Here is a 27,327-nt window from a genome sequence, read left to right as displayed (position 1 = left end):
CTTCCTACAGACATGTATTAACATCACGTCTCACGCTACCAAGCCTTTCTTGATAACTCCCTGGCCAGAAGTCATGGCTCTTTCTCCAAACTCAACATTCAGCACTATCTTCTGCTGACCTTTGAAGTTAGATACTTGTTGGTGTAGACGTCCAAGCTTTCTCTCTTTTACTCAACTGTGGTTTCCTCTGGAGAAAGGAACATGTGGTGCACGCCTGAAGTCACTGGCAAGGGGGCAATGTGCTGGGAAGAAAACTGAAGGCTAATCTCAGTCTAGGGGATCCTGGTTATGAGTACAGTGGGCCAGTACCAAGAATCGAGGCTCTCCCCGTCCCAGGGAGCAGCATGAATCTCCTACCCACGTGGATAGACTGATCAAGCCTGGAGGTCCTGACATGTGGGACATGGTTTACCCTTCCAGGCTGCACTTGCATTTGAATCCTATTTCACGCTTATCAAAATGTTGAGGGGAGGAGGGAGCACACAACATGATTTGCTCTAATGGAAAACTCTCACGGTCCCCAGGGATATTTACGAGGTGTCATTCCTTATGAACAATGTCCTCTTTCCTGATTCTCATCACTGGGACCTCAGAGAACCCTGTCCAAATTCTCCTACAAGTAGCCCCAACATCCCATTGAGGTAGTATTATTCTGTAAATATCCTAAGTCCCGAAACTACCTCTGTAAATAAGAAATCATTTTGGTTGGCAAGAGTCCAGGGCTGCTCTGAAATTTTGGAAAAAGCATTGAGGAAAATCCTCAGGCTAAAATTATGATTGATGGAAGTAGTTTTCTAGATTCACCACCTTTCTGTGTTGAATATCACTGTGTGACCGTGACCTTGGGTGCTGCTTTCACGGCCTCAGGTAACATGGAAACACATAAACCAGGCAGTCCAGTGTAATCTAAATAGGAAAATAGAAAAGGCTCATTTTGGTCTTTATAAGCATTCTCTGCCTGGCTCTGTTTCATAAATATTTAGGTACACCAAAAATGAACTTGAAAAAGCGAGGCATCCCATTAAAGGTGCCAAATTCCCCCAAGGGGCAGACTGCAGAGCAAGTCACATTGCCCTCCAGGATGGGGGACAACAGTGAAGTACCAGCCCTGAGCTAGTGGTTTGAGTTTTACCGACAAGCTGTGGATGGCTAAATTCGGGGGGTCAACTCTATAGTCCATGATCGAATTGATCTCCCCTCCATAAGCTTGCCTTACGGCAAGTGACATCCCCACGCATCCACCTCGTGAGAGAAGAGGACAGGTGGAGAGACTTCTAGTAAAGTGCAGTAGCCTCAGCTCTTCCTTGTGTGCACTGGGTGACCTTGGGCAAGACACCAAGTCTCCCCCTGAAACTTAGCCCTGTCTATAAGTAGGGACACACAAACAGAGTTGTCCGGACTATTTGACCATATAATTATACATATATGCTTTACCTTGCAGTCTGTTTTTACAAAGGAAAGAGGTTATGAAGATCGAGCAAAACAAGGCAGGTTCCCTGCACTCCTCGGAAAGCCTCACTTTCTGTCTCCTTGTAGACGGCACCAGCCTTGCGCTTTTTTTTTTTTTTAAAGATTTTATTTATTTGACCGAGAGAGATCACAAGCAGGCAGAGAGGCAAGCAGAGAGAGAGAGAGAGAGGAGGAAGCAGGCTCCCCGCTGATGGGAAAGCCCGATGCAGGACTCGATCCCAGGACCCTGAGATCACGACCTGAGCTGAAGGCAGAGGCTCAACCACTGAGCCACCCAGGTACCCCTTGCGCTATTATTTTTTAAAGTGGTTTCCATTCATGTTTAAGTCACTAGTTTCCATTCCAGCAACAGGTCAGCAAGTTAAAGAGACAGCGAAACAAGTACCTGCCTAAAGCAAACAAACGAACAAAAAAATCCCTCCATCCTGATGTTTATTTGTGTTTCCTTTTAGTTTTAGAAAATGATTTGGGTTGGCCCATGGGTGCCAGATGAAACAGTGTGATAGAAAGATGGCAAATTTAACATCTGACAACTATAACTCCTGACAACTATAACAAGTCCAATGTCACGTACAACCTCCCTGAGCCTGCAGCTGAGTTTCCTCGTAGCAAAAATTTGGATAATGACAATCACACTGCAGAACGGTTATAAAGGAATATAGCAAAAAGCCCTGTTATGTAGTAGTAGTGTCCCTTGTCCCTCAGAAAACCCAATGATGCCAAGTCCAAGATCATAGGTGTACTCTTGATCTAAGCTTGGGAAGAAAAATAAAGTAGGTAAGCATTAAGCATCCAAGAAGGTTAGAATAAAACTTTAGTTCCCAATATTGTGGTGTCCTAGGGGGACTTAAGACTGTCAACTCACTTAAGTGGTACACAGACTTTTGGTTGATATCCGACACACCTGAATTCAAGAGCATATTGTGCTACTACGAACTGTGGGAACCTGAGGAAGGGACTGGGTCTCAAACCTCAGCTTTCTTTACTATGAAATGGGCCCATAACAATTCCTTCCCCATGCAGTCATGGGGATATGAGAAGACAGTGTATGTGAAGGGTTTGGCTAATGTTATTATGTGTAGAAGAAAGTTAGCTCAATCTAACTATGACAGATAGACTCTAAGGTGACCCCCACACTAACTATGGCTCCTGTCTGCTAGCATTTATGCTCTTGCATGATCCCCTCCCTTGAGCGTGGATGGGATCTATGACTTGTTTCTAGCCAACAGAATATTGTAAAGGTGCAGGAATTTTGCACATAACCACGGCCCCAAATCAGTTGATTTTAATTTAATCAAAAGGAGACTGTCCTGAGTGGGCCTTACTTAATCAGGAGAAAGCATGGGAAAGACTTCCTGCCAGCCTTAAAGAATCAAGTTGCGGGGTGCCTGGGTGGCTCAGTGGGTTAAAGCCTCTGCTTTCAGCTCGGGTCATGATCTCAGGGTCCTGGGATCGAGCCCCACATCGGGCTCTCTGCTCAGCAGGGAGCCTGCTTCCTCCTCCCTCTCTCTGCCTGCCTCTCTGCCTACTTGTGATCTCTTTCTCTGTCAAATAAATAAATAAAATCTTTAAAAAAAAAAAAGAATCAAGTTGCTATGGGGCACTTGGGTGGCTCAGTCAGTGAAGCATCTGCCTTCGGCTCAAGTCATGATCCCAGGGTCCAGGAATGGAACCCTCCATCGGGCTCCCTGCTCAGTGGGGAGTCTGCTTCTCCCTCTGCCCCACTGCTCCCCCTGCTTGTGCTCACTGTCTCTCTGACAAGTAGAGAAATAAAATCTTAAAAAGAAGAAGAAGAAAGAGGAGGAGGAGGAGGAAGAGGAGAAGAAGATGATGGATGAAGAAGAAGAAACAGCAGCAGCAGCAGCAGCGGCAGCAAGCAGCGATTATGATAAGTGCCCATGTGGCAGGCAACTGTGAGGATCCTCAGCGCCTCAGTCGCACTTCTGCCAACAACCACAAGGGCTTGGAAAGGACGCCCAGCTCCAGAGGAGGTCTTAAGCAGAGAACCCATCTAAGCTAATGTCATACTCCCAACCCACAAAGCTCTGCAATGATAAATGCATTGCTTTAAAACCATTACATGTGTAGCAAGTGTTACACAGCAAAGGGAAGCAAATACACGGCTGCTTCTGGAAGTCATTTCCTAGAGATAGGGTCCGATGGAGGGAAGACAGGGTCTGCCTCTACCCCATCTGTTGAACTCTTGGACGAAGCAATGAGGGAAAGAAAAAGAAGCTTCCCTACACACAGCGGGTCCTCGTTCTGATGCAGCACCTGGGAAGACCTCTCACGGAACACTCTGGACCCTGCCCTGAGCCTCGCCATGCCAGCCACAGCCAGGTCTCTGTGAAGCTGTGCCAGGCCCACCAGCTCTGTGGCTCTAGTCGGCTGACCCACTCTGTAAAGTTGGGCTAATCTCTTATTTTCATTTTGGCGGTGGTGGGGGATGTCTTATTTTCCACATTAGCAAAAAAGGTATAATTATATGAGTTTTACTCAGCTCAGAAGGATGTTGTGAGGATAACAAAGTAATCACTGTGGAAATAGTCTTTCTAAAATTTCAAATCAAAAAGAATGTCAGTGGCTCTTCTACTGAAGACTGAGAGAGAGGGGCCAGCCTCTGGCCCCTTAAAGGAAGGTTTCAAATGCCATCTGGAAGCAGCTCCTGCTCTCACACATAGGAGAGCATCAGGTGCACTAGCTTCTAGGTCTTGGTAGCTCAAAGCCAAATAAAGAGAGCAACTATATGTTTTTTAAGGAATTTTTAAAAAATTGGTCTTCAATGTCATGGTATTGATTACATATATTCTACCAGCGCTCCCCAAAAAGTTTCAAAATCAAAACCAGCGATGATAGTAACAACAATAATTAACAATAATTGTAACTCAACTGATTTAGTTTAATAACTAGTTAATAATTCTTGTACTTTGAGACCACCGGGCCACCTGGCCTGGGCCCTTTTGGATTGCCCCAGCTTCCAGCATTAATGGATTGATGGCAGGCACAGTGGGAGACTCCAGACTTTGCTCCAGTACCATGACGGGTGCCAAACATCAGATCATGTGATTATCATCTGGACAACCAACCTCTCCAGTGTAATTCTTAGTCCTCCTCAGCACATGGCCAAAATGGGTTTGTCATTGGACCTCCCCACCCCCACTCCACTAACTAAACTATCATGCTCGGTCTTAACTTTCCATTACTCCCTCCACCTGGAATGTTTTCTCCACTCCCCGTTCCTCTCTGCCTGACCACATTCCCCCTGAGATACTGAGAGGTGGTGACCACCTCTGTAAGCCACAGTTTCCCCATCCTTAAAGTTTGGATTCTAAGGGGCGCCTGGGTGGCTCAGTGGGTTAAAGCCTCTGCCTTCGGCTCAGGTCATGATCTCAGGGTCCTGGGATGGAGCCCCGCATTGGGTTCTCTGCTCTGCGGGGAATCTGCTTCCCTCTCTCTCTGCCTGCCTCTCTGCCTACTTGTGATCTCTGTCAAATAAATAAATAAAATCTTAAAAAAAAAAAAAAAGTTTGGATTCTAAGAGGACCTACTTCATGAGGTAAGGACGCAATTGCAGCCTGGGTGATGACCAAGTAGAGGGCTAGGTGCCAAGAGATAAGGTGTGGCCCATTAGCATTACGGTCCTGTTCTTTTCCAGGCTTCTCTTCTAATGCCAGGCATCTAGAAGCCATCCTCCACACCTCAGTGTGAAATGGCAGCTCCACGCCTGAATGCCTGCCATGGCCCCAGCTCCTAGCTGCTCTCTCTCAGGGGTGGGCATGCGCGGACATGGTATCTCCCCCTCCAGTCTGATCAGAGGCAGACACACCGACTTATTCTTGTCATTTCTGAGCCCACCACATGGAATACTAACAGCCTTCTGTGAACCTCTGTTGATATAAAATGAAACGACGTCAAGGTAAGTGTTTGTGGAAGAAATGAAGGTCAGAAGGTTTAAATAAGAAATGGCAAGAGAGTAAGTTGTAAATTTCTCATCACAAGAAATATATATATATGTATATATATATATATAAAACGATGTATGCTGATGGGTGTTAACTAGACTTATTGTGGTGATCATTTCATAATATAAGCAAATATCAAATCATTCTTACCCTTGAAAATAATATAATGGGGACACCTGGGTGGCTCAGTGGGTTAAGCCTCTGCCTTCGGTCATGATCTCAGGGTCCTGGGATCGAGCCCCTCATTGGACTCTGTTCAGTGGGGAGCCTGCTTCTCCCTCTCCCTCCCTCTGTACTTTCTCTCTCTCAAATAAATAAATAAATCTTAAAAGTAAGAAAATATAATGATGTACATCAATTATACCTTAATAAGAAAAAAAATTAATGTTATAGAGCATGAGGAGAGCCGTTTAGCTATGTGCAAAGCCAAATAATAACGGTTAACATCTGGGGCCCCTGGGGGGCTCAGTCAGTTAGGCGTCTGCCTTCGACTTGGGTCATGATCCCAGGGTCCTGGGGTCAAGCCCCACATCAGGCTCCCTGCTCAGTGGGGAGCCTGCTTCTCCCTCTCCCTCTGCTGCTCCCTCTGCTTTTGTTTTCTCTCTCTCTCTCTGTCAAATAAATAAGTAAAATCTTAAAAAAAAAAAAAAAAAAAGAACAGTCAACATCTACAGAGCACTTACTACACGCCAGGCACTACTATAAGCACTTTGCAGACATTAAGTCATTCAATCCTCCCAACAGCTCTACAAGAGAGGTGTGGAAATTGCTGAGTGACTGTCTATCTCACAGGGAGCAAGCTCACTGGGAATGTGTCCTTCATCTCCTATCCTGAGCCTGACGCAGCGTAGCTGCTCACCGGACAGGAAGGGCTCACAGATGTTCAGCTCTACCATCCTGTGTGTGCTCCTCACCCCACCTTCACCAGGCCTGTCCCCCTTACCATCCCACCCCATATCTGACCTCAGATGCTTCTCTCACACAGAAGTGGAATAAGCATTTCAGTCTCCAAGGGGTAGCTGCGCTATTTAGAAAAACTTGGGATCCCGTTTTTCTTGGTGTGCCTGAAATCACACCTATTTTAATCATACACAAAGCTGGTATTGCAAATCCATATCATATCCTATGAACTGAGACAGAGGGCACAAGACCCCAGGGAGGGAGGCAAGGGTTCATGTCAATCAGAAAAGGGTTTCTTTAAAACAGCAAAAATCCTGAGCTGGTTTCTAAGAAGAGAATGGGAAAAGAAAAGAGAGAACTCTTCACGTAAAGAAAATGGTGTGTCCAGAAGTCAGAGGGTGCAAAGGAAAAGTCTGGCATGAATGCGACAGTAAATACAGATTTCTCTTTGCACACTTGGGTTGCCTGGTGGAGTCTAGGGGCTTGTCTTCTTCAGGAGTTCCCTGGAATGTTCTAACGTGCAGTCCTTTGAGGGACCTGATGGGTTAAACAAGTGATGCCTGGTTTGGCTGCAGTTAGGATGACCAAGGGTGTTTTGAGACATGTGGGTATTTGGGTCCCACTCCCAGGGACTCTGACTGAATTGGTCCAGAGTAGGGCCAAGTGTTAACATTTCTTGAAACTCCCTGGGTGCCTTCTAAGGAGGGTCAGGAATATATCACAGAAGTAAGCAGAGGAGTAAGTGTGAGCAGAGGGTCAGTATGGACGAAAAAGGAGGTCACTGAGATGGGGTGTAAGAACTCTACAGTGGTTCCTGACAGCCTGGTCGGATACAGGTATTAGCTGTACAAATGTGCAACAAGACTTTTTCTAAAAATTAGACTTTAATTTTATGTTATGGATTTTATATATCCTACCTACTCCCAAAAAGGTTTGCTATCCCTCTAAACCAAAACATGGTCTGATCACAGCAAAAATAATTAACAAGAGCAAAGACGAAGATCAGGATAAGGTTGATAAAGGGCAGTGAGAGAAGAGAAAATTGGATCAGGAGTCCCAAAGAATGTAAGGCAAACCCCCGCCCCTGTCTTGGACTATTCTGATCACCTTTGTCCTTCAGTGACATCAGTGGCGCTCATGCCTGTACGTCTCATCCCTAACTCTGACTCTGCCTTGGCAGCTCCAGACCCAGTGGCCCAGCGCTCCACCTCTGCATCCCCCATGGGATACCCTGCAACACCGGGGAGGGACTCCTGGGAAAAAGACCTACACAGCATTTTGAGCTCCCACAGGAAAGGATCCCATCTGTCACAGCCAACCAGGAGAGCAGCCCTGGTCCAGAGTTCCTTATAGAAAACAGATGTCTGCAGTCAGAAAGCTGGGGAACACTACAGTTTAAGCTCATGGGGCAGAACCTCGTTTCCCAATTTTCAGAGTTGGGAGAGATTTCAAAACTCCACAGGAGCAGAAAATGTCTAATTGTATATAAAAGGAAATTTCCTGAAATTCTAATTTTTCCATTGCCATTGTCAACTAATTAGTTCACATATCTATTTTAAAGTAAGTGAACAGAACATGTTTTGGACAAAAGAAAACCATCAGCATATTTAACACTTTCTGGATCTGGTCACCAGGATTGGCAAGATTTTATTAAACAAACAATCAATCTCCGAGAAACTCCTCGAGGATTTGACAAATGTTTAGGTCTCACAACAACTCATGGGGGATGTGGAAGTAAAGGTTAGTGCAACTGCCTTCAAATGCCTTACGGCCCAGTTTTGTTGTAACTTAAAGCAAATATGATGCCTGAGCACGTCAACTCCTGTGTGAGCTACAGCAACCCCAGGACATAGGAGAGAGAGCCCTTCCCTTGCTCCTCCGAGTACCTCCAGCATGGCAAAAGCACAGCCTCATTTTAACACATTTCTAACCTTAACAAACCCTTCATGTAATAGGTACTGACCAATTTAATGTCTTCCATGAAATAATCTTTCCACAAGAAGATTAAAATAACAGGCCGCGAGAGTGGGAACAGATTTGCTAACGATCGCTACTGTGTAATAAACACCTACTATGTGCCCAAGATTACATGCTAGGTCCAAATACATGGATTCTTTCCACACCAAACCCTATGGAAGTCCTCCGACCTCTCATCGTCTAGGGCGCCTGGATGGTTCAGTTCATTACATGTCTGACTCTTGGTTTCAGCTCAGGTCACGATCTCACACGTCTTGGGATCCATCCTTGCATCAGGCTCCACGCTCAGCAGAGAGCCTGCTGGAATATTCTCTCCCTCTGCCCCTCCCCCCACTCATGCACATGTTCCCCCCACCCAAATAAATAAATAAATCCTTAAGTAAATAAATACATCCTTCATGGGTAGTTCACCACTTCTCTCAAGGTATCTGTTCTGTTTGACAACTCTGAGTGCAAGGAAGTTCTTCCATATTAAATTAAAATCAGTCCCCTTCCTACTTAAAACTTAAAATCAGCCCTCAGCATAAGTTTACTTTCTTCTCCTTGCGGTTGACTGAAAGCAGGGTGCATGCTCAGTAGATGTCCTCACTAGGGTCCCATCTTCAAGACAGGCTGAGGGGGGATCAGGAGGCTGAGGGTAAGGCTTTTGGGTGACCATCTGAAATGCTGTTCCTCAGTCAAGTGACTCAAGTGAGTCAAGGGACTCGTATTTCACCGGGCCTGTATTACCCAACTCCACATCTAGTGAGAGAGGAAAGAAGCAGATGAATCTAGGCAAGCGAGAGAAGGCAACCATGTTGGGTGCCACAGGAAGCACCCCACAGCTCGCTGAGGGCGCAGCTGGTTCTCCTGAACCCTCAGCCACGACCATGTCAGCTCTTGGCATGCGTCCACCCACTCACCCGCTCAGAAGACGATGACAGCCATGTGTATCAAGTGCCTTTTTAATTTGTTTGTATGAACTTGGGATATGGATGGTGAACAACATCCAAGTCTGCTACAGTATTCAGAAGGGGAAGAAGAGGAAGTCGTAGAGAGGCCCTGAGGTGGTCAGGGAACACTGTCCCTTTTCCCCCATACACCACACAGCCTGCCCTGGCCTCTGGGTACTGCTTCGGGGAGGTGGTAGGCTGGGAACACTTAGGAGCTAAGGGACTTCAGTTAAGCCACTTAACCCCTGGTGCCTCAGTTTCCTCGTCTACACCACAGGGCTACAAGTAGTAGTATTACTATGTAATGTAAAGGAGTTAGAAAGCATGTAGTAAGCACTTAATAAATGCTAGTTAATATTACTATTCTTCACTCTCGAAGGACGCTCTGGGATTATGGTAACTTGTTTTCACTCAGTGAAAAGGCTGCCCTTTGGCAACACTAAAGGGCATGGGGAGAGTGGAAAACGACTTCCTCCATGTGATTTGCTTTACCCCAGACGACCCCAGGCTGGCCCGGTGAGTCAGATAATTCCACGTCCCTGGACCTATGTTTGAAGCGAACTTTATTAAAGTCACCCCCAAAGAATTTACTGAAGTTATAAAATAAATATTCGGTGTTAAATATCCTAATAGGACATTCTAAGGTTTTATCACTGATGTCCTAGGATCTGTAAGACTTCAGAGAAGATTCCGTTGTGCAATTTATTTTTTCTAAAGAAATACTGATAGGGATTCATTGTTGCAAACCACAGAATACACCCTAGCTAATTGAAGCAGAACAGGAATTGGTCCAGAAAGTCAGTTCCTGGCTTCTGCTGTGAAGAAGCAGGTCCCATGCGGTGCAGGGACACAGGGGAGAAGGACAAATGTGGGCTCTGCATGTCAGTATTGAAATCGGCTGAAAGTATTCTCCAGTACATGAGCATATGAATAATGAGTCCAAGTGCCCTTTATCAAGACTTGTTGGCATTGGAAAGAACCAATTTTCTGTCAGATCCCAGTATCTGAGACAGCTGAGAGAAAAGTCCTGAGTATGAGGAAACGAGGCATGCACACACATTTACACTCCTGTGCACTCCCACATGCACACACATACACAAACATGCACACACACAATACGACTGGCTAATGGGAAAGTTAATCAAAATAAGTAAACAACAGCCACAGACCATAAGTGGATTCCATGAATGTACACAATTGGAGTTGAGGCCAGGATCCAGCAGGCCTAGGAATGCAGTCCCACCTATGTCCTAGCTGAAAAATTCCCCAGAGAGGCCAAGTGTCTCAGTCAAGGGCACAGGGGAGTCAAAGGCATAAAGTGCCTGAAGTAGTTTGCTGTTAGGAACATTTGCCTCAGAAGACAACATTCTCCTTCCTCAGGAAATCAGCCTCCTGGAGCAGCGGAGGCCTCTCAGACCCACCCGAACCGCTTACCTGTCTCCATCGGTGTGCAAAACTAGTTTGGCGATGATGTCCTTGTTGTATTTCCACACAGTGACATCCCAAGGCCCCTGTCCCAGCACACAGATGTCCGAGCCCTGCCCAGAGACGCAGCGCGTGGCAGTGGGCGGCACCGGGCTCAGTACACAGTAAAACCAAAGGACCCGTTTTCAAGTTGACGGGGACCTCAGCTCACCTTTCATCTAACCCCCATGTTTTAGAGATGAAGAAACCCAAACAACCAGTCCAAAGTAAGAGGCTGCCAGAAAGCAGAAGCAAAAACCAAGTTCCCTGAGCTCCACTGTATCGCTGTTACTCAACGAGTATTCGGTGAATGTGGGATAAATGCAGATATACATGTATTATTCAGCAATAGCATGACTGGAGCATATAGTGTATGCTCAACACCACATGCTCAACATATGGTTATAACATAGAGTATGCATGATACATGCGACCTCTGGACGGAGCCATATCAAGATGGTGGCGCACAGACCCCCATGTAGGAAACAGCCAGCCCTGAGGAGAGGATCCACTTCATCTCTGACTTCAAGGTAACCACTATCAGCTGGTTACTGTTCCTATTCACTTGGACCCAACTAAAGTAAATTAGCACCAAGCCCAGAGAGCAGAGCTATGACAAGAGTGACATTTATCTTCCATTTCTGGCCTCTTTTTCCAGCTCCTCGTAGACTCTCCTTTCCCTATGTCACAAACCTTTCAGCAACTTGGTGCACTGAAAACCTCTCTTTTTCCCTCCTTGACTGATGTCTGGTTACACATTGGGAAGTCCTCCTTCCCTCCAAAGTGCTAGCCAGCCACGCATTCCCACCAAGGGCCATTTATCTCCCACTCTGGAATGAAAGGTGCCTCGCCCTTGATAGTGTAATTCTTGGCACCCAGGTAGAAAAATGCTTTCTGAAGAGCATCAGGCTGAGATAAGGTGCAAATAGCCCTTTGAGGGGACCTAAAGTGGGAGTGGCAGGCGTCCTCCACGGCTGTTCTCAGTGGTGTCAAGAGAAATTCCTGCAGTTCTGATAGGGGTGGAGAACCTGGGTTCCCTTCATCATCTGCCCCTTCCAGAATCTTCCCTGGCAGCAGGGGAAGAGGTAGATGGCATCCTCCTCCTCCTCTGTCTCAGCCTGGCTGGAACTCTTGTTTCAAGTCCCTTCTCTGAACCGAGTCCCAAGTCCTTCCCTGCATGTGTTGTAAAACAAGGCTTAATGCCTTCTGGATACCCAGTCCCCTTGCTTGGAGCTGCCACGGCCTTGTAATTTGCCCTTGGGTCACAGTGCTCCTGCCTGCCCAGCGTGCCCCACCCTCTCCATTCCCAGGCTGCAACTTCCACAAGGGTCCGACTGTGCCTGGCTTCTGGCAGCTTGTTCCCTAACGGAGCCATGGCCTGGCATCTGGTCGACCTCGATAAACAGCTGCCACAGGGCAAAGGGTATTTCAAGAACTTTGACTTTAATTTTGTTATTTTTATTTATTAATGTACACTGAAAATTGTGGTTGGTATCCCAGCTCTACCACGTTCCGTGGGACCCCACGGTAAAAAGTAAACCTTTCAAGCCCCAGATTTCCCAATACACCTACCCCATGGCACCGTGGCCTCAGGGAGGCTGAATTAAACAGAGCGGTTAGCACCATGTGTGGAGCAGAGCAGATGCTCAAAAAATTGTATTTCGCATAGTGCCTGTTACATTTTGCTCTTTGTCACCTTCACCCATGTCGTGTGTCTCAGAATGATTCAGAAAGGCCCTAGCATCAGTGGGGCTGGGCTGTCACATGGTGAACCGCAGCCAGTAGTTCTATTCTCCACGCTGCTGTGTGGCATTATAAAATCCTAACCTCTCTGGACCTCAATGTCCCATACCATGCCCCTTGGAAGCTCCTGGAATCCCATGAAGACTCGTGGAATTCACTGAATTCCACAAATAACATGGTTTGTTTTCTTTCAAATAATTATTTTATCTTTATAATGCCATGGAACATTGTAATTTTTTTATTTTTTTTAAATTTTATTTATTTTTTTATTTCTTTTCAGTGTACATTGTAATTTTTTTTATTGGAGGACTCTACCATCAATCTGTGGTTGAGTCTGGTTCTCAGTAGTGGAGCAAGGGCTGACTGGAACACACTCGAGGTTTCTTTCAAGTCAAGGGCTTCAGCCTTGCAAAGATGAGTTTCAAAGCTTACCCTAGAACCCTAAGACACTTTGGTCAGTACCCTGCTCTTGGATAAACAGGCAAAGGGACAAAGTCTGCCCCTCGTAGCCACCCCCACATCACACAGCAGGCACCATTCACTCCTTGCCCTGACAGACACCTAGTACTTGGTGCCCAGGGCACACGGAGAGACTCCTGGTCTCTCTCCACACTTGCTTCTGATCCTCTTCCTCTTGCTGCCTGACCTGATAAGTCATCCTAGCTAATGTAGCATCTGGCAACCCACTGACCATGTGTAGCCCATTCTGGGTAACATCTATATATATAAAGGGCCTTTGGGGGCCATGCCTTAAACCAAGGGGTTGATGCTACTGTGGCAGAGAAGTAGAGAGGAGAGTTGAGAACAGGTGGGTCATTAGGTGGTTCTAAAGCCTTTACCTGGTATTTACCTAACTACAGAGCTCTGACTTGACCTTGGATTGTTCATGTGACCCACAGAGAATTTAGGAAAAACAAAGCCTGTGGCCTCTGTCAGGGGACACACCTTCTCTGAGTGGCAGGTTTCTTATCCGCAAACTGGGAGTAAGAGCAGGACGTAGTCGAGGTAAGCAAGGTATTCAGACTGGGACACAGTCACGGCTATTATTACTCACCTTCCAAACTGACTGTCTGATTTCCAGAAACGCAGAGACAGCCAGTACACCCAAGAGGACTGGAGAGTGAGGGCAGGGTTCTCTACCTCAAAGTCAAGTCTGTTTCCCTCCGTTGCCCACACCCATTGGCCCCCTGCCATCTTCTCAATCTCTTCCCCAACATCTTCTATTTCAAGCACCTTCTGATCTGGGGATGAGGATAAGCAGTTAGGGGAAAAAAAAAAAAAAAGCCAGAAACATGCCTGTTTTTACAATTGCATAAGGCACAGAGCAGATTCTAAAGGCATGGGCCAATATGTAAGGTGACCAAGATACCTTACATTGGGGTGCCCTGAGAACAGCTGGAAGACCCACTGCCCCCCCTCAAATTTCTCTCCCACATTTGCGCATCACGGGGCCTTAAATTCCCACCTTAGATTCACTACTCTGGGTTCTGGATATTCACATGGACCCTCGTGAATTTACAGGCCATGTTCCCATAATGGACTGTGCATCAGAATCCCTGGGCACTAGTGAATTACAGACGTCTGGGACCCCATCCCCTGAACACTCTGACTCATGAGTTAGTGCTGGAGTTTGGAAAGTGTCCCCATGGTTCCTAGGACCATGCAGGGCCAAGCAACCCTGTTCTGGGGGGGACTGCCCAGCTCTGGAGTCAGGATCTCCGGGTTTCTCCCTCTCTTGTGATGAACAGCACGGTATGTAGTGCCCAGCAAGCACCTTGTCTGTGATGAAGATGAAATCTCTTTCTTCCTCCAAGGGGCAGGGTGTGAGGATGAAATCAGGGAAGAGGCTCACCAATGCATCACCAAGTGACAATCAGACACCTAAGGAACCATTTTCAGGGAGCAGGGAAAAGAAGGTCGGGAGAGGGAGTGCTGGCCTGGCTGGAGTGTCTTCAATACCAGGCTGAAGCAATGAACTTGATCTGGCAGGTAGAGGAATGGGTGAGATAAAGTATTCAAGGAATATTAAGCTAATGGCATCAAACCTGGCAGACAGGAGGGGAGACAGGCTGCAGGCAGGATGCCATGAGCGGGAAGGTGTGATGAGGTAACGTGGTGGTAAGAAACAAGGAAATAAATCATTTTTATGGTGGAGAATGATTCGTTGTTCACCAGCTTTCTCCCCTTTTTCCTAGAAACACAGCTAGATGATACCTGAGTTCTGGACTATAGAAAGCAGGGGACAATGATTTGGCCACTTTCTGTCACAGACCTTGCAGATCTTCCAGATGATCCCCCACCTTCCATCTCCCCCGTGTGCTGGCAAACATAGAGTCCCGCAGAGGAGCTGGCAGCCCTAGGGGGTGGCAAGCGTAGAGGGAAAGGAGGCTGAACAGGGAAAACCATTCACTCAACACGCTCTGAGCTATTAGGTGAACAAGTTCATGGGCTGGGGTTTCCGTGGGGGCACACACAGACCAATGAAATGCCTCCGTGGAAACTCCAGCTTACAAAGGAGATTCCTGTTTCTATTGGTCCCTGATAATATCCTGCCACACAGAGCAGATCTCTGAGATGCTCCTTAAGTACCCACCTGAGGGGAGGTCACGTAACTTTGCCTGCCTAGTCCCCCTCTCCCAGAGTCCTGTGGTCAAGCCCTGCCCAAAACTCTTTATCCCCACAGGAAAAACATGAGGCAAGTGTGATCAGTGACCACAGGTAAGTGGTTCCTTTAGTTTCTAAGGCCAATTACACCGTGGATCCTGGATTTTATGATGTGACTAACAAAATGCTTACAGCGCCCGAATGTGAAAATGAATAAAAAGCCAGTGAGACTGCCCCCCACCCACGTGCTGTATGCACTCCCTGGGCCTCTCTGCTCCTTGTCTGCACTGGGTAGCAGAGGCGTGTGTTTAGGAGAGAGGGACCTTGAGCTGAATCAAGAAAAGTATATCTGTTGCCATGACAACCTCCCCAACTGAATTTTTAAGCGATAGTAACTGGGACATGGTTTTCACTTCCTCTGCCTTCTAGGTAATGGGTTCCCAGTTGGACCTCATTCACGATACATCCTTCCTCCACCTTTTGTGTCATTTCTCCAGCCTGATATTCATTGCTTTCCTCCTCGCCACAGAATAACGATGATCAGAAGAGGAAAACACCATCTTAAGGTCTGTAGGGGTTGACACAGCGGGTAGGGTAACCAGCACCGAATTTCTACACACACAGCCCGTGGGGGGCCCGAGACACACCGTGAAGACCTCCCATTTCAGATCTCCTCAGACGCAGCATGGGCAGGCACACCAGCTGCAGACAACGAAGTATTTTCTTCTCCCTTAAAACAGAATTGCCCCACAAGCCAGTGGTACGCATGCAACCGTCGACATTGTAAATAAGTGTCCAAATCTCTTGACCTGCCCTCAGAAGTGCCTGATGATTGGACCCCAGCTTATATTTGTCACCTTCCCGCTTCTCTTCACACTCTGTCACAGCCACATGGAACTCAGTCCTTCCAGGACACCTGGTATCTCCTGCCTCTGAGCGATTGTTCCCATAGTTCCCTTCGTTTAAGACATTACATTTATTTCCCTCAGTCTCTGCTCTTCATCAGCTTTGCCAGATTCTCTTGTGCCTCATTCCTCCCCCACAAATGGGCATTTCCTGAGCACAGTCCTTATCTCCTCACTTCTTCGTGCTCCCTCCTCCTCCTCCGGGAACTTATTCCTTCAACTGCAGCTCTGAATAGAACTTCAAAACCACACCCCTCGTCCTGGCCTTCCCATCATTCTGAGTGTGGGTTTTCCAGCACTCTGGTGGACATCTGCCCTTGATTGACCTGCCATCATCTCAAACAAAACACTTGTAATACCGGAAGATTATTTGCATTAACAACTACTCTTTTTTTTAATATATTTTATTTATTTTTTTTTAATTTTTTATTTTTTCAGCATAACAGTATTCATTATTTTTGCACCACACCCAGTGCTCCAAGCAATCCGTGCCCTCTACAATACCCACCACCTGGTGCCCCCAACCTCCTATTTTATTTATTTATTTGACAAAGATCACAAGGAGGCAGAGAGGCAGGCAGAGAGAGGGAGAAGCAGGCTCCCTGCTGAGCAGAGAGCCCAGTTCGGGGACTTGATCCCAGGATTGTGAGATCATGACCTGAGCCGAAGGCAGAGGCTTAACCCACTGAGCCACACAGGTGCCCATCAACTACTCTTGTCCTCGCTGCCCTATCATAGATTCATAGGGTTTCAGATTAAAATGAACCTGAAAAAGGTTAAGCTCAAGCCCACTTAGTTTATCTGCACTCAGTCCAATCACAACACCTTAGACAATGATGGTCAAGCCCATCCATGGTGTCGATAAAATCAGGGAAGAGACTCACCAAATATGGAAACCAGTCTCTTGGGAGGTGAATTTACCATGATCCTAAGTTTCAGCGTCCCTCACATATCCACACCCTTTTCTTTCAAGGCCTGTGCCCTATTTTGTACTCACATCACTGTCCCACAGCATATCCCTCCTTTTAGCCCTACTTCGAGCTCATGAGGGCCACCTCACAAGGAACACTTGAGAATCCTCCTCATGACCTCTTCCTCAAGGTTTTCCTTCTGACATGGTCACGGCGAGAGCAACAGCAAACACAGAGAAGCTCACATTTTACTCACTTCTCTTCCTGAAAGCCATACAGCCATGTATCCTAAAAGGTTAGACTGTGAATTTTATCTGCTAAGAGGAGTTCAGACTAAATGACTTCTAAGAGGGTTCTCCAAGGAAAAAAAACTCTATGATTTCTTTTAACCCCATTTTACAAAGAGGAAATTTGCTTTTAAAGACAGTCACACACCCAAAGCTGTGGCCGTGTCAGAATTGGGAGTTTGGGGTTTCTTGCTTCAAGCTCATGAGTCTGTGCACCCCATCACGCAATGCCGCATATGAACCTTTCCAAAGAGGAACTAAATCTAGGTCCCACCTGTGTAGAAACTTCTGGTTTTTTCCTATTTACCTATGATGGACCCAAAACCATTTACTTGCCATTCACAACCCTTCCCAATATTGGGTTGTTTTTTTGTTTTTTGTTTTGTTTTTTTCCTATCTTCTTTCCAGCTGCATCCCTCCATAGGCTGTTCTCTCCAGCCAACCTTAGCTACCCCTCTGGGTCCTGAACAGCCTTGCCTCATACTGTTGCTGAATCTGAATCTGATATGGTTGCCACTCTCTGAATCCTAATCATTTTTCCAAGCACAACTCAGGTCCCACCTCCCCTCAAAGTATGCTTGGAAACGTCCTTCAGGCCATACAGGTCCCTATACCTACACCCTTCACTTCATCTCCTGTAACTCATGCGGCACTGATGATTGCTTGAAGCTCTATTCTTAGCTGCAAGCTTGTGGACTGTGGGCAACCTCCCCTCCTTGTTCTCCAGGCCCCCTCATCAGTTTCCACAGATGATGGCTTCACAAACATGGTTGGTAATTGGTTGATTGGTTGATTGACTAACTGTTTTCAATCCCTTAACACTCAACATTCTTTATCTTACTAATACCTCCTTCTTGCCTGACTTCTAAAAGTACTCGTCACCAATGTCCTCACACAACATTACAAAGGAATAAAAGCAAGTTATGAAAGAAAGGTGCAATGCATTCCTTTCCTCCCCTTTTTTGGTTTACTTGTGGTCAATTCAGATGATTCATGCTAAGAAGCTTTCTTGCCTCAGCCTTGCCCACCCAAGGAAATGCATGTTCCAAGGAAAGGCTGGATTTCATGCTGCCCTTTGGATGTCCCACTGTTTGTTTAGCTCTGTTTACCCACGCTCGAGTCTAGTGGTTCTCAGTCTTTCATGAATCCCAGAATCACTCAGGGGTGGCTTCATGAGGAAACAGACGCCCAGGCCTTACCCAAATCCTCCTAAATATGAAAATCTGAAGAAGGAGCATGAACAAGCCCATGTAAAGAAGTTATGCAGTGACTTTTTCACACTCCAAAGCTGAGCACCATTGGCCTAGCCACTGTTCCCCATGAGTGCTACACCAAATGTAATTAAAAGAACCTTCCCACGTTAGAAGAGAGTGCTTCTAGAAGCTAAAACTCTTATTTCTTTTTCCTAGGAAGGATTCATTTAACTTCTGACAACAGGCTATCTATAGTCTTTATCCTTCAAGAACTTCACTTCTCAGAACTAAGAAACCCCTTGACCACATATATGTGTTTTCAACATAGGTTACACTCAGGGAGCTGGCAGACAAATTGCCCAGTAGTTGGAGCTGCTCCCTGAGAATGCAAGCAGAGTCAGATCTAGGATGCCCTGGGTAGAGAGAACCTTCTTATCAATGACCCACATCTTCCGGAAAGCCATGCTTACCCACCTTCTAGTCCTCCAGCCCTGATGACAAAGACCAATGAGGATGTCTCCCATACGACAGTTTTTGAAAATACCAGCTATTGAGAGTCTGTTATGCTGTTTGTATAGACCAGCTAGACAATACTGTGGCTATGCAAAGCTAGAAGTTTGCTGGGAGGAATGGGTCCTCCTGAAACCAAAGGATGCAGATTCTAGAGCCTTCTTTCTCATCTATAGGCTGGAGTTATAGACATCTTCCAGGGGAGCCTGTGAAGCCCGGCCCAGAACCCAGTGACAGGAAAGGGAAGGAAGCCACCGAAATAACAAGGTCAGGGTCAATGTAGCCCCCCAGCGGTTTGAGGCCTCCTGGCCCTGCTCCCAAAGCTATGTGAGGGCTCCCTGGGATGAGAGAGGAGAAAAACCGACAGGAGAAATTAACGTCCCTGGAGCTTGCAGAGCCCAACCACTGGCCCGGGATCTGCACCCTGCCTGCAGCCAGGCCAACCACATCATTCAGTCAGTGACCTCTGTGGACCTCCAGCTCCCAGAGCAGCAGCTCTGCACAGAATCAGAGCCAGTGATGGTCACATGCTGCTCCCGCTCAGAGACAGGTCTGAGTCCTGTCCCAGTGACAAGGCAGGCAGAGAGGTTTGAGCCTGTGACTTCTCGGACACGCCAAGGAAGGGCAGTTCATGGTCTTGGCTTCTCCCCCGGGGAGACTATACTGGGCCTGCAGAAAAAGTTACATTTTTTGCCGCAGATTCATACTTAACTTATTCCAGTGCTCACACCAACACCTCAAAACGTGTCCCACCACCATCAGCACAGCACTGGTAAGAAAATTGGCACAGAGAGCCACGGCAGCCTATTCCAGCCCGCCCAGCTGGAAACAGACTGCTCCCTAAAGTGGGACCTCTCCCACCATGCCTCCTGCCGCTACTAAAAGGGGCCCAGCACGTGGCAACAGAAAAGGAATCCAGATGAGGTGTTTGCCAGATGGTCTAAATGGGTGGAGTCTTTGCCCCGGCTGGAGAAAGGCAAGCTGGGGAAGCAAGAACTGTGGGCAGCGAGGCAGAAGCTGAGCGCACTAACAGTGCGCTTCCACATCTGTAAACCCACTGCCCCGGCCACCAGACCTGAGGCATACAGGAAAAGTCACACTCACAGACATGGCACGGCGGGTGATCTTGTGTATTGGTTCCTGACCCCAACCCAAACCCGGACTCGTGGAAAAGAAAAACAGTTGCTTAATGTACTGAAGGGAACAGCAAAACCTAATGCTCCCACGTTTAGAGGAGATGTCCAAGGGGACCAGGCAGCCAGCGGGCAGTGGGGATCTGAGAGGCAATGCCACAAGATTTGATCTTGTCTGTTCTGGAAGTCAGATGACTATTCAATGGGTCACCATGACTTGACATGTGCTCTGCACCACTGTCAGAGCCTTCCAGATCACTCAATAAATAAAACAGCTAGTCATTTCCACCCAACAATCAGCAGGACTCCGTTTTATTTCCCCCAAGCTGAATTGATGGTTATTTGACTAGACCGACCCCATGCACGGATCGTTCTGGAGTCCTGTGGATAGAGCTTTATAGTCCATCAGCATCTGTTAACTGAGCACAGATTGGGTACAAACTATCAACAACACTCCTGATCACGACGCCCTGAAGCTGTTAGAAATTCTGGACACTAATTCCCTCTAGGATGGCTACCTATTTTAGCCGTGGCAGACACTGCCTGCGGTCAGACTTGCCTCTGATCATGACTCAGTGGCTCTCTACCCGAACTGCACCCTGGAGTCATCTGAAATCTGGTTCTGGGTCTCCTTTCCCCACCCCAAGGGATTTTCCTGTAATTGATCAAGAAGTAGCAGTCATCAGAAGTTCTTAAACCTTAAACCTCCCCCAAAACAATCTAAATATGTAGCCAAAGTTGAGAACCACTGGTTTCTATTGAAATTCACACGCTGGCAGCAAGAGATACTTGCAACAACTTTGGTGGTGTTCTACCTCTTGGGTCGGAGGATGGGACTGGCTATCCAGGAGTCAACACAGATGGGCAGAATGTCTTGATCTAACCTACTCAGCACATCCTGTATTTGTTTTTCCAAATCACTTTCTGTTTTGCTTTTACTTCCTTGCTCTTTCTTTTTTCTATAAACCACATTGGCTGCCACTGTCAACTGTCGGAACCTGTTGTCTTTCCCTTATAATCAAAGTCCAAGCTGTATATGATCCCATTTATTTATTCTTGAAATAGCCTTGCAAGTGAGGAAGGAGGCAGGCTTTTGTTCCCTAGGGCAAGTCGGGGGCCTGCAGATCAGGAAAGGTTTTATCTGCCATGGAATTCATATTGTTATTTTACTCATATGTGTTTATACCAATTTTCATTTACAAAGTACTTTCACCTACTTGCTCCTGTGGAATCCTCACAGCATGTCTGTGGGGACAGTGTTCCCATAATCAGGGTGGCCACACATCCTGATTTGCCTGGGAACAATTCTTGGTGACACCTGCTGTCCCAACCTAATTATTCATAGCACCCCCTTTCACTCTCAAACCGAATGTCGTCGTCTGAGCCATAAAATATATGATCACCATCATATAATCATGGTTATTTATAACCATATAGCCATCCTCTTGTTTTCAAGAGGAGGCTACTGAGGCTCATAGAAGTTAAGTAATGTGTTCAGTCATGAGTTAATTAGAAGCAGGGACAAGACCCAAACTCATGTCCTGTGTCTCCAAGCCTCTGTCCCATCCATGGGGCCTCTAATGAATATTATATCAGAGCTGAGTTACTCAAGACTTTCTCGTTGGTGGTGAAGAAACTAAAAATGTCACTACTAGAATTCCCTGGAAGGAGGGCAGAGCACAGCGGGCAGCATTCTATGACAGTAGAATGGTTTAGTGAGGTATCAATGAATTGCCTAATTCAGCCAAAGAAGGTATAAGGCCTGACATATGGGTCTTTGGAAAAGAAAGAGGAAGAAATTCGGAGTCAAAACAGTAACATTTGAGGAGTGGATCTGAACGCTATTTACAGCGTACTTCTGAGCACAGGTGTTGTTCAACCATCGAACAGGCAGAATCATCCTTCTTACTTCCCTAGGTTGTGACATGGGGCCAACTGTGACTCACTGAACATTAGACAGCACGAACTCCCTGTGACTCGCATTTATTTGTTTCCTTCATTTTTCACAGAAGTGAACCAAGGCTCATAAACAGGAAACAAGGATAAGGTATTTGAATGTGTTTCAGAAATTCTAAAATGCTGCATTTTATTATTATTATTATTATTATTATCAAGAGCACCAGCAGTATAGTCATAGTAGTTAACAGACGCTGATAAGCAGGTGATGTGGGATAGAATTGTGTATCCCTGAAACTCCCTGAGTGACCCAGGTTTTGAAAGACACACCCAGCATACCAGCTGGGTAGAGAGGAGGTGCCCTGAAGGAGGTGTTGAAAAGGACACATCCCACTCTGGGTGGGGTCCCACCCGGCCAGGAGGCTTCCTAGAAACCAACCCACCCTGCTCTGCAGAAGATGCCTCAGGCCCCAGACGCCTTCAACAGGAAGGCCTTTCTCATGGAAATCACACAGCTAAGAGAAATGTCCAACTTTGGGAGGACCTGATTCTGTAGATCAGGCACCTTGTTTCCCTAAAATAAAACCGTTCATAACCTGGGTGAGATCTTTTACTTCACAACATTCTCAGCCTTTGTGAGTCCCTGGAAATGGTAACTGCAACCCAGAATGTCAAACAAGAGGGGAAAAAAAATCAAGAGCTTTCCTATCAGCTTTTTGTCCCACAATCAATCCAGTTTTTGAGCTAATCGTGAAGGCCTACCTGGCCATGGATCTCTTTCCTTTAAGACAAAACAACAACACAGGCATTTTAGAATTCTTTGGGGGGCCCTGGGGGCTGTGCAGTGAGCTTTTTATATAAATGGAGAAAACCTTCAAAGCTGCCAACGAGGTTCCAAAGGTGCAGGCAGAATCGGTCTCAGTGCCTAGTAGTGGGGCAAAGGGCTCCTTTGGCTCTAAAGAGTCAATTTGTGTTTCAAATAACTTTCAGAAACTTGACACTATGAAACTACCTGCTCCCAGGAAATCTGAGCAAGTCCTAGAATAGCATTCTTCAAGGAGAGCAGGGAGACTCATCGCTTTGTTAAAGCTCTCCCTGCTGGTTCCCTAGACCACAGACCTGGACACCAAGCTCCAGGGCCCCCATTTCTGGCCCTTGGTCCAGCACTGCCAAACTTGCAAGAGGACGCGACCTCTTTCATCACCCAGGTCTGCCAAAGGACCTGGTAATCCTGCCTAGAAGGGTCTCAAAAAACAAACGAGACAAAGGCCACCTTTGAGGGGAGAGAAATAGCCTTCGCAAAGCAAATGTCGCTAAATGACAGGTGTGATTTCTATGGATAATTTTGAAAAATAAACCCAAAGAAGGTAACACCTGGCTGAAGAAAATGTAACAGACCTTTGTGGTAGGCTGGGCCAACTGGGACAGACCACTTACCAAGGGTAACATAAGTCACAATCTGAGGGGTTTATTTTTTTAGGCATCGAAAGATACCAAAGACCAGAAGGTGGTTATCAAGATTTCTGTAGGTCTTACACTTTTTTGTGACAATTTCTCTGTTTAATTAGCTTGGAATTCAGGGTAATTTACCCCAAATAACATCTTTCCCACTCCAGGGAATACATATGCCTTGTAAATGCACCCCAGGAGACCTCTGAAAGGTACCAAGGACTCCCCCTTCTCAGTTACCTGGGCATTTCAAGAAAACTGCTATGAAAGGGAATTTTCCCCATTTGAGAAAAGTCCTGGAGCTCAGGCAGCCAGAGGACTCCCCTCCCCCAAGTCCTGGCAAGGCTTTCTGCACCGCCCAGGAGGCAACTCTCCTGCCGCCTCAGGTTTCCCAGCTTCTGCGGTGTGTCGGGCCACAGCGAGGTCTGATCAAATGTTTCTTTCTTACAATACACCACCAGCGGACCCGGGAAACGCTGCCTCACCGGCATCCATCCCTTTCCCTCCTACCGGTTGCGAACGAAGTGCAGCAGTGTTGAGGGAAGATTGTTTCACCCAGGCAGCAAGGCGACTTAACTTGGTTTGTTCGCTGTGCTCCTCCATCCCCTTCCGCCCCAAGTCCACCTGGGTTTCCCCCACTGCCCAACCCTTAGCATTTCCTGATACTACCCCGCGGAATCATGATGATGACAATAATCGTAACGTGGGCGAAAGGAGTGTTTTCTGCTTTGCGGGTCACAAAGCAAGAAACACCTTTGTTTCCTTCTGCTTTTCTTTGAAGTAGCTCTGAGCCGAAGAGAAAAAGGACCTTTGAAGAGATGTTATTTTTATTTTGCCAGAGAAAATTGTATCCGTAAGGTTTCCTTTTCTTTCCGTCCTTCTCTTAACCTCCCTGTGCCCCCCAATTTTAGAAGAAAGGTTCAGGGGTCCAGCCATGCGCCTGCCACCTCCTTATACCTCAAGATACCCTTCAGGACTCGCCAAAATCCCACCGGGCAGGGCTCAGGACTGATCCACTGGCCCTGCAGCTGGTTTGACAAACTGCGGGCCAACAAGAAGACTGGCGGCCACCTGCCGGATTGCGCCTGACTCCCCGACACCCCGGAGACCCAGAGCGAGGCTGTCCCGCTTGCAGAAAGGCCACCCAAGGGAGCGCTAGGGCCGAGATGTCCTCCCTGGGGAGGGTCCAGTGTCCCAGCTCTGTCTGCGCTGGCACGTGAGCCCGCGCCTCAAGGAGCCGGACTGCTGGAGCGACAGGTGCAGCGAGCGCCTGGATGCCAACCTACCTTCACGAAGAGTTCGATCTCGGGGTCCCTGTCGTCCCCGTTAGCTGTCGCCGAGTCCGTCATGCCTTTGGCGCCCGGGGCCAGCGTCCCGGACCGAGGAGGCGCTACCTCTGCGGCGCCCTGGCCAGCCCTCTGCGCTCCTGCTCTGCGGGGCCCTTCTTGAGAGCGGCGCTTATTATTATTATTATTATTATTATTATTATTATTATTTTCAAATCTATTTCCCAAGCCGGGAACAGCAGTGTCTGAGAGATCAGTGTTCGAAGAGATCACATGCAAAGGAGGGAAGCCAGAGGGAGCAGGGGGTAAGGGGGAAAGGTGGGTTCAGGAATGGCAGCAGGTCCCCCGAGCAACAAGTGCCGGGCTGCAGGGAGGTGTCACAGGATCCGCGCTCGTCAGCGATCCCCTCGTCGCCGCCAGCGCGCCCAAAATAGCCGGAGGCCGCGGGGCGGGGTCAGCCCGGGCTGGGCGGGGGTGGGGGTGGGGGGGGGGAGGGCACCCCGCCAGCGCAGCCCCTGCCCTGGCCCTGGCTCTGCCCCCGCTCCGCGGCACCACCCCAGCCCAGCAGCGCCCCAGGCGCGGCCCAGTCGGACTGCCACTGCCACCGGTTCAGGGGGACCTTCTGGGGAAGGTACCGGGAGGGAGAAGGAGTCCAGGCGAAGAGGAAAAGAGGAGAGAAAAGATGGCTAAGTCTTAGGTTTCATTAATGATGCTTTAGCACCCTCCACTCCCCCAGTTACTCCAAAACCAGCGTTCCCCCCAGGAAAGCCCCTTCCTGGCTTAGTGGTGCTCAGAATGGGGAGGAGCTTGGGGAGAGGGCAGAGAAGGAGAGGATTCCACTCCCCCCTATACAAGCCATCCACGTGCTGGGCAAATGGAGCAGGGCACCGCGGTGGGGATGGGCAGGGCTGGTGTGTGAGGTAGAGGGCTGAGCCCAACTGGTCAAATGCGTCCAGAGCCCAGAACCTGTGTCTTTCTCATCTTCTGGGCTTGTTTTTCCCTCCCTTTCTTTCCCTGTTCTTTTCTTTCCTTCCCTTGCTTTCCTATTCTTACTTCTGTTCTCTGTTTTGCAGTGAAGTATGATACACATGTAGGAAAACGCAGGTAAATGCTCAGTTCAATGAACTGAAGCCATGCATGGAGCCCCAGATGAAGAAATAAAATGTTAGCTAGGAAGCTTCTCCTGTTCTCTCTTCTCTTCCTTTCCTGCCCTTCCACCCCCCCTCTTCCATCCCTGTAACCATTATCCTGACCTGTAACAACATAGGTTAGTTTTGCCTGGAATCTTACAGTAAAGGCTGTATATACTCCTTGATGTCTGGCTTCCTTTGCTCACCATGACATTTGTGAGATTCATTGATTCTGTTGTGTGTAGTTGTAAATCATCCATTTTCATGGCCACATTTATGTATCCATTTTTCAGGTGATGGACATGTGCATAGTTTCCAGTTAACCACTACTGTAGATACTGCTGTTAAGAGCATTCTATCAAGCATCCTTGGGTAATATAAGGACACTTCTCTGTTGGGTATATACTTTTAAGTGGAATTTTTAAGTCATAGAGTATGAGAATATTCTTCTTGAATCAACACTGCCAGACGGTTTTCCAGAGCAGTTGTACCAATTTGCATTTCCACCTTTCACTTCGTTTAAAAATAGGTACTAAATCTTTGGCATCTGAAATCTGGTCAATTTTGGTTTGTTTTCTCTGCCTTCTCTTTCCTAGTCCTGTGTGTGCTCTGGCTTGCCTTGCTCACAAATATGTATGTATTTCACAGCTTTGTAAGAAAAAATTTAATCACTTAATAATAAAAATAGGTAATAGTTCTTAGTATGTACCAGACAAAAATGCTCAGCACTGTACATCTTTACTTGTTGAGTCTTTACAAATAGGGTTATTATCCCAGTGTTCAAGGTGGGGAAACAGAGGCTTAAAGTATTTCAATAACTTGTCCCTGGACATCCAGCTAGAAAATGGTGGATTTGAACACAGAAAGAGTAAGCCTGTTCTCTCAACTACTCTACTAATTGCCTCTTTCCAACTTAGTGCACACTGGGTAGGTCACTTTGAAGAAACAAAGACGCTGTCCTGGTCTGAATGGAGATTAAGATCCATTTCCGGGTAACCGTCACACGGAAGGAAGACGAAGCTTATCACATGAGTTGGGCAGATGCAGGAGCTCTATCAGTCAGCATGGAGGCAGACCATTCAACACAGCTGGAGTGGGTGGAGGGCAAGGCCTCATAAAGCAGAAAGCACTTTGACTGAACCTTCCTGACTGGTCGGACATCTGACAGGTGGAGAAGATGGTGTGGTATCCCGACCACCCTTTATGGCAGGCTGTTTCCCCATAAAGTCCAAGTGCAAATGCTTCCTTCTCACTGAACAGTCAACAAGCCCAAGTTTGCAACCCTCACAGTACACTACGGCTCAGTCTAGATGAGGTTTCATTGCCCTCTCCTCCTCCTTGGTTTTCGGCTTACATCACCAAAGCCTTTAGAGAAACAGTCACCTTCCCAGCTGTACCTTCTGAGCCAATGACTGCATACTCTGGGAAGGACAAGGGCACAGAGGGAGACTGATACCTTCACTGCGTGCCCCATAGACTCATCAATTCCCTGCTCTGGACTCTGGACACTATTTACAATAGCAACTGTGGCAGAGGTAAATAAAATTATATGCATAAAATGCCTTTGAGGGTTAT

At 47.2% G+C, this 27,327-nt stretch overlaps 1 protein-coding gene across 3 annotated transcripts in view; it reads right to left on the bottom strand.

Moving 5' to 3' along the window:
* CLIC5 (chloride intracellular channel 5) overlaps window positions 1–27,327 on the bottom strand; it is a 157,753-nt gene that overhangs the window by 74,284 nt on the left and 56,142 nt on the right. The window contains exon 1 of one of the 3 annotated variants that reach the window (XM_047732581.1): window positions 24,623–25,043. The exons of the other annotated variants lie outside the window; for them this stretch is intronic. Coding sequence (XP_047588537.1) covers window positions 24,623–24,685 — 63 coding nt within the window. The 5' untranslated portion in view covers window positions 24,686–25,043. Of the gene's footprint in view, window positions 1–24,622; window positions 25,044–27,327 lie in introns of those variants that run through there. 3 annotated transcript variants of the gene reach the window in all.

This window comes from Lutra lutra, chromosome 6 (genome assembly GCF_902655055.1).
Source record: "Lutra lutra chromosome 6, mLutLut1.2, whole genome shotgun sequence".
Taxonomy (NCBI): domain Eukaryota; kingdom Metazoa; phylum Chordata; class Mammalia; order Carnivora; family Mustelidae; genus Lutra; species Lutra lutra.
This window is presented reverse-complemented; position numbering and strand designations above follow the sequence as displayed.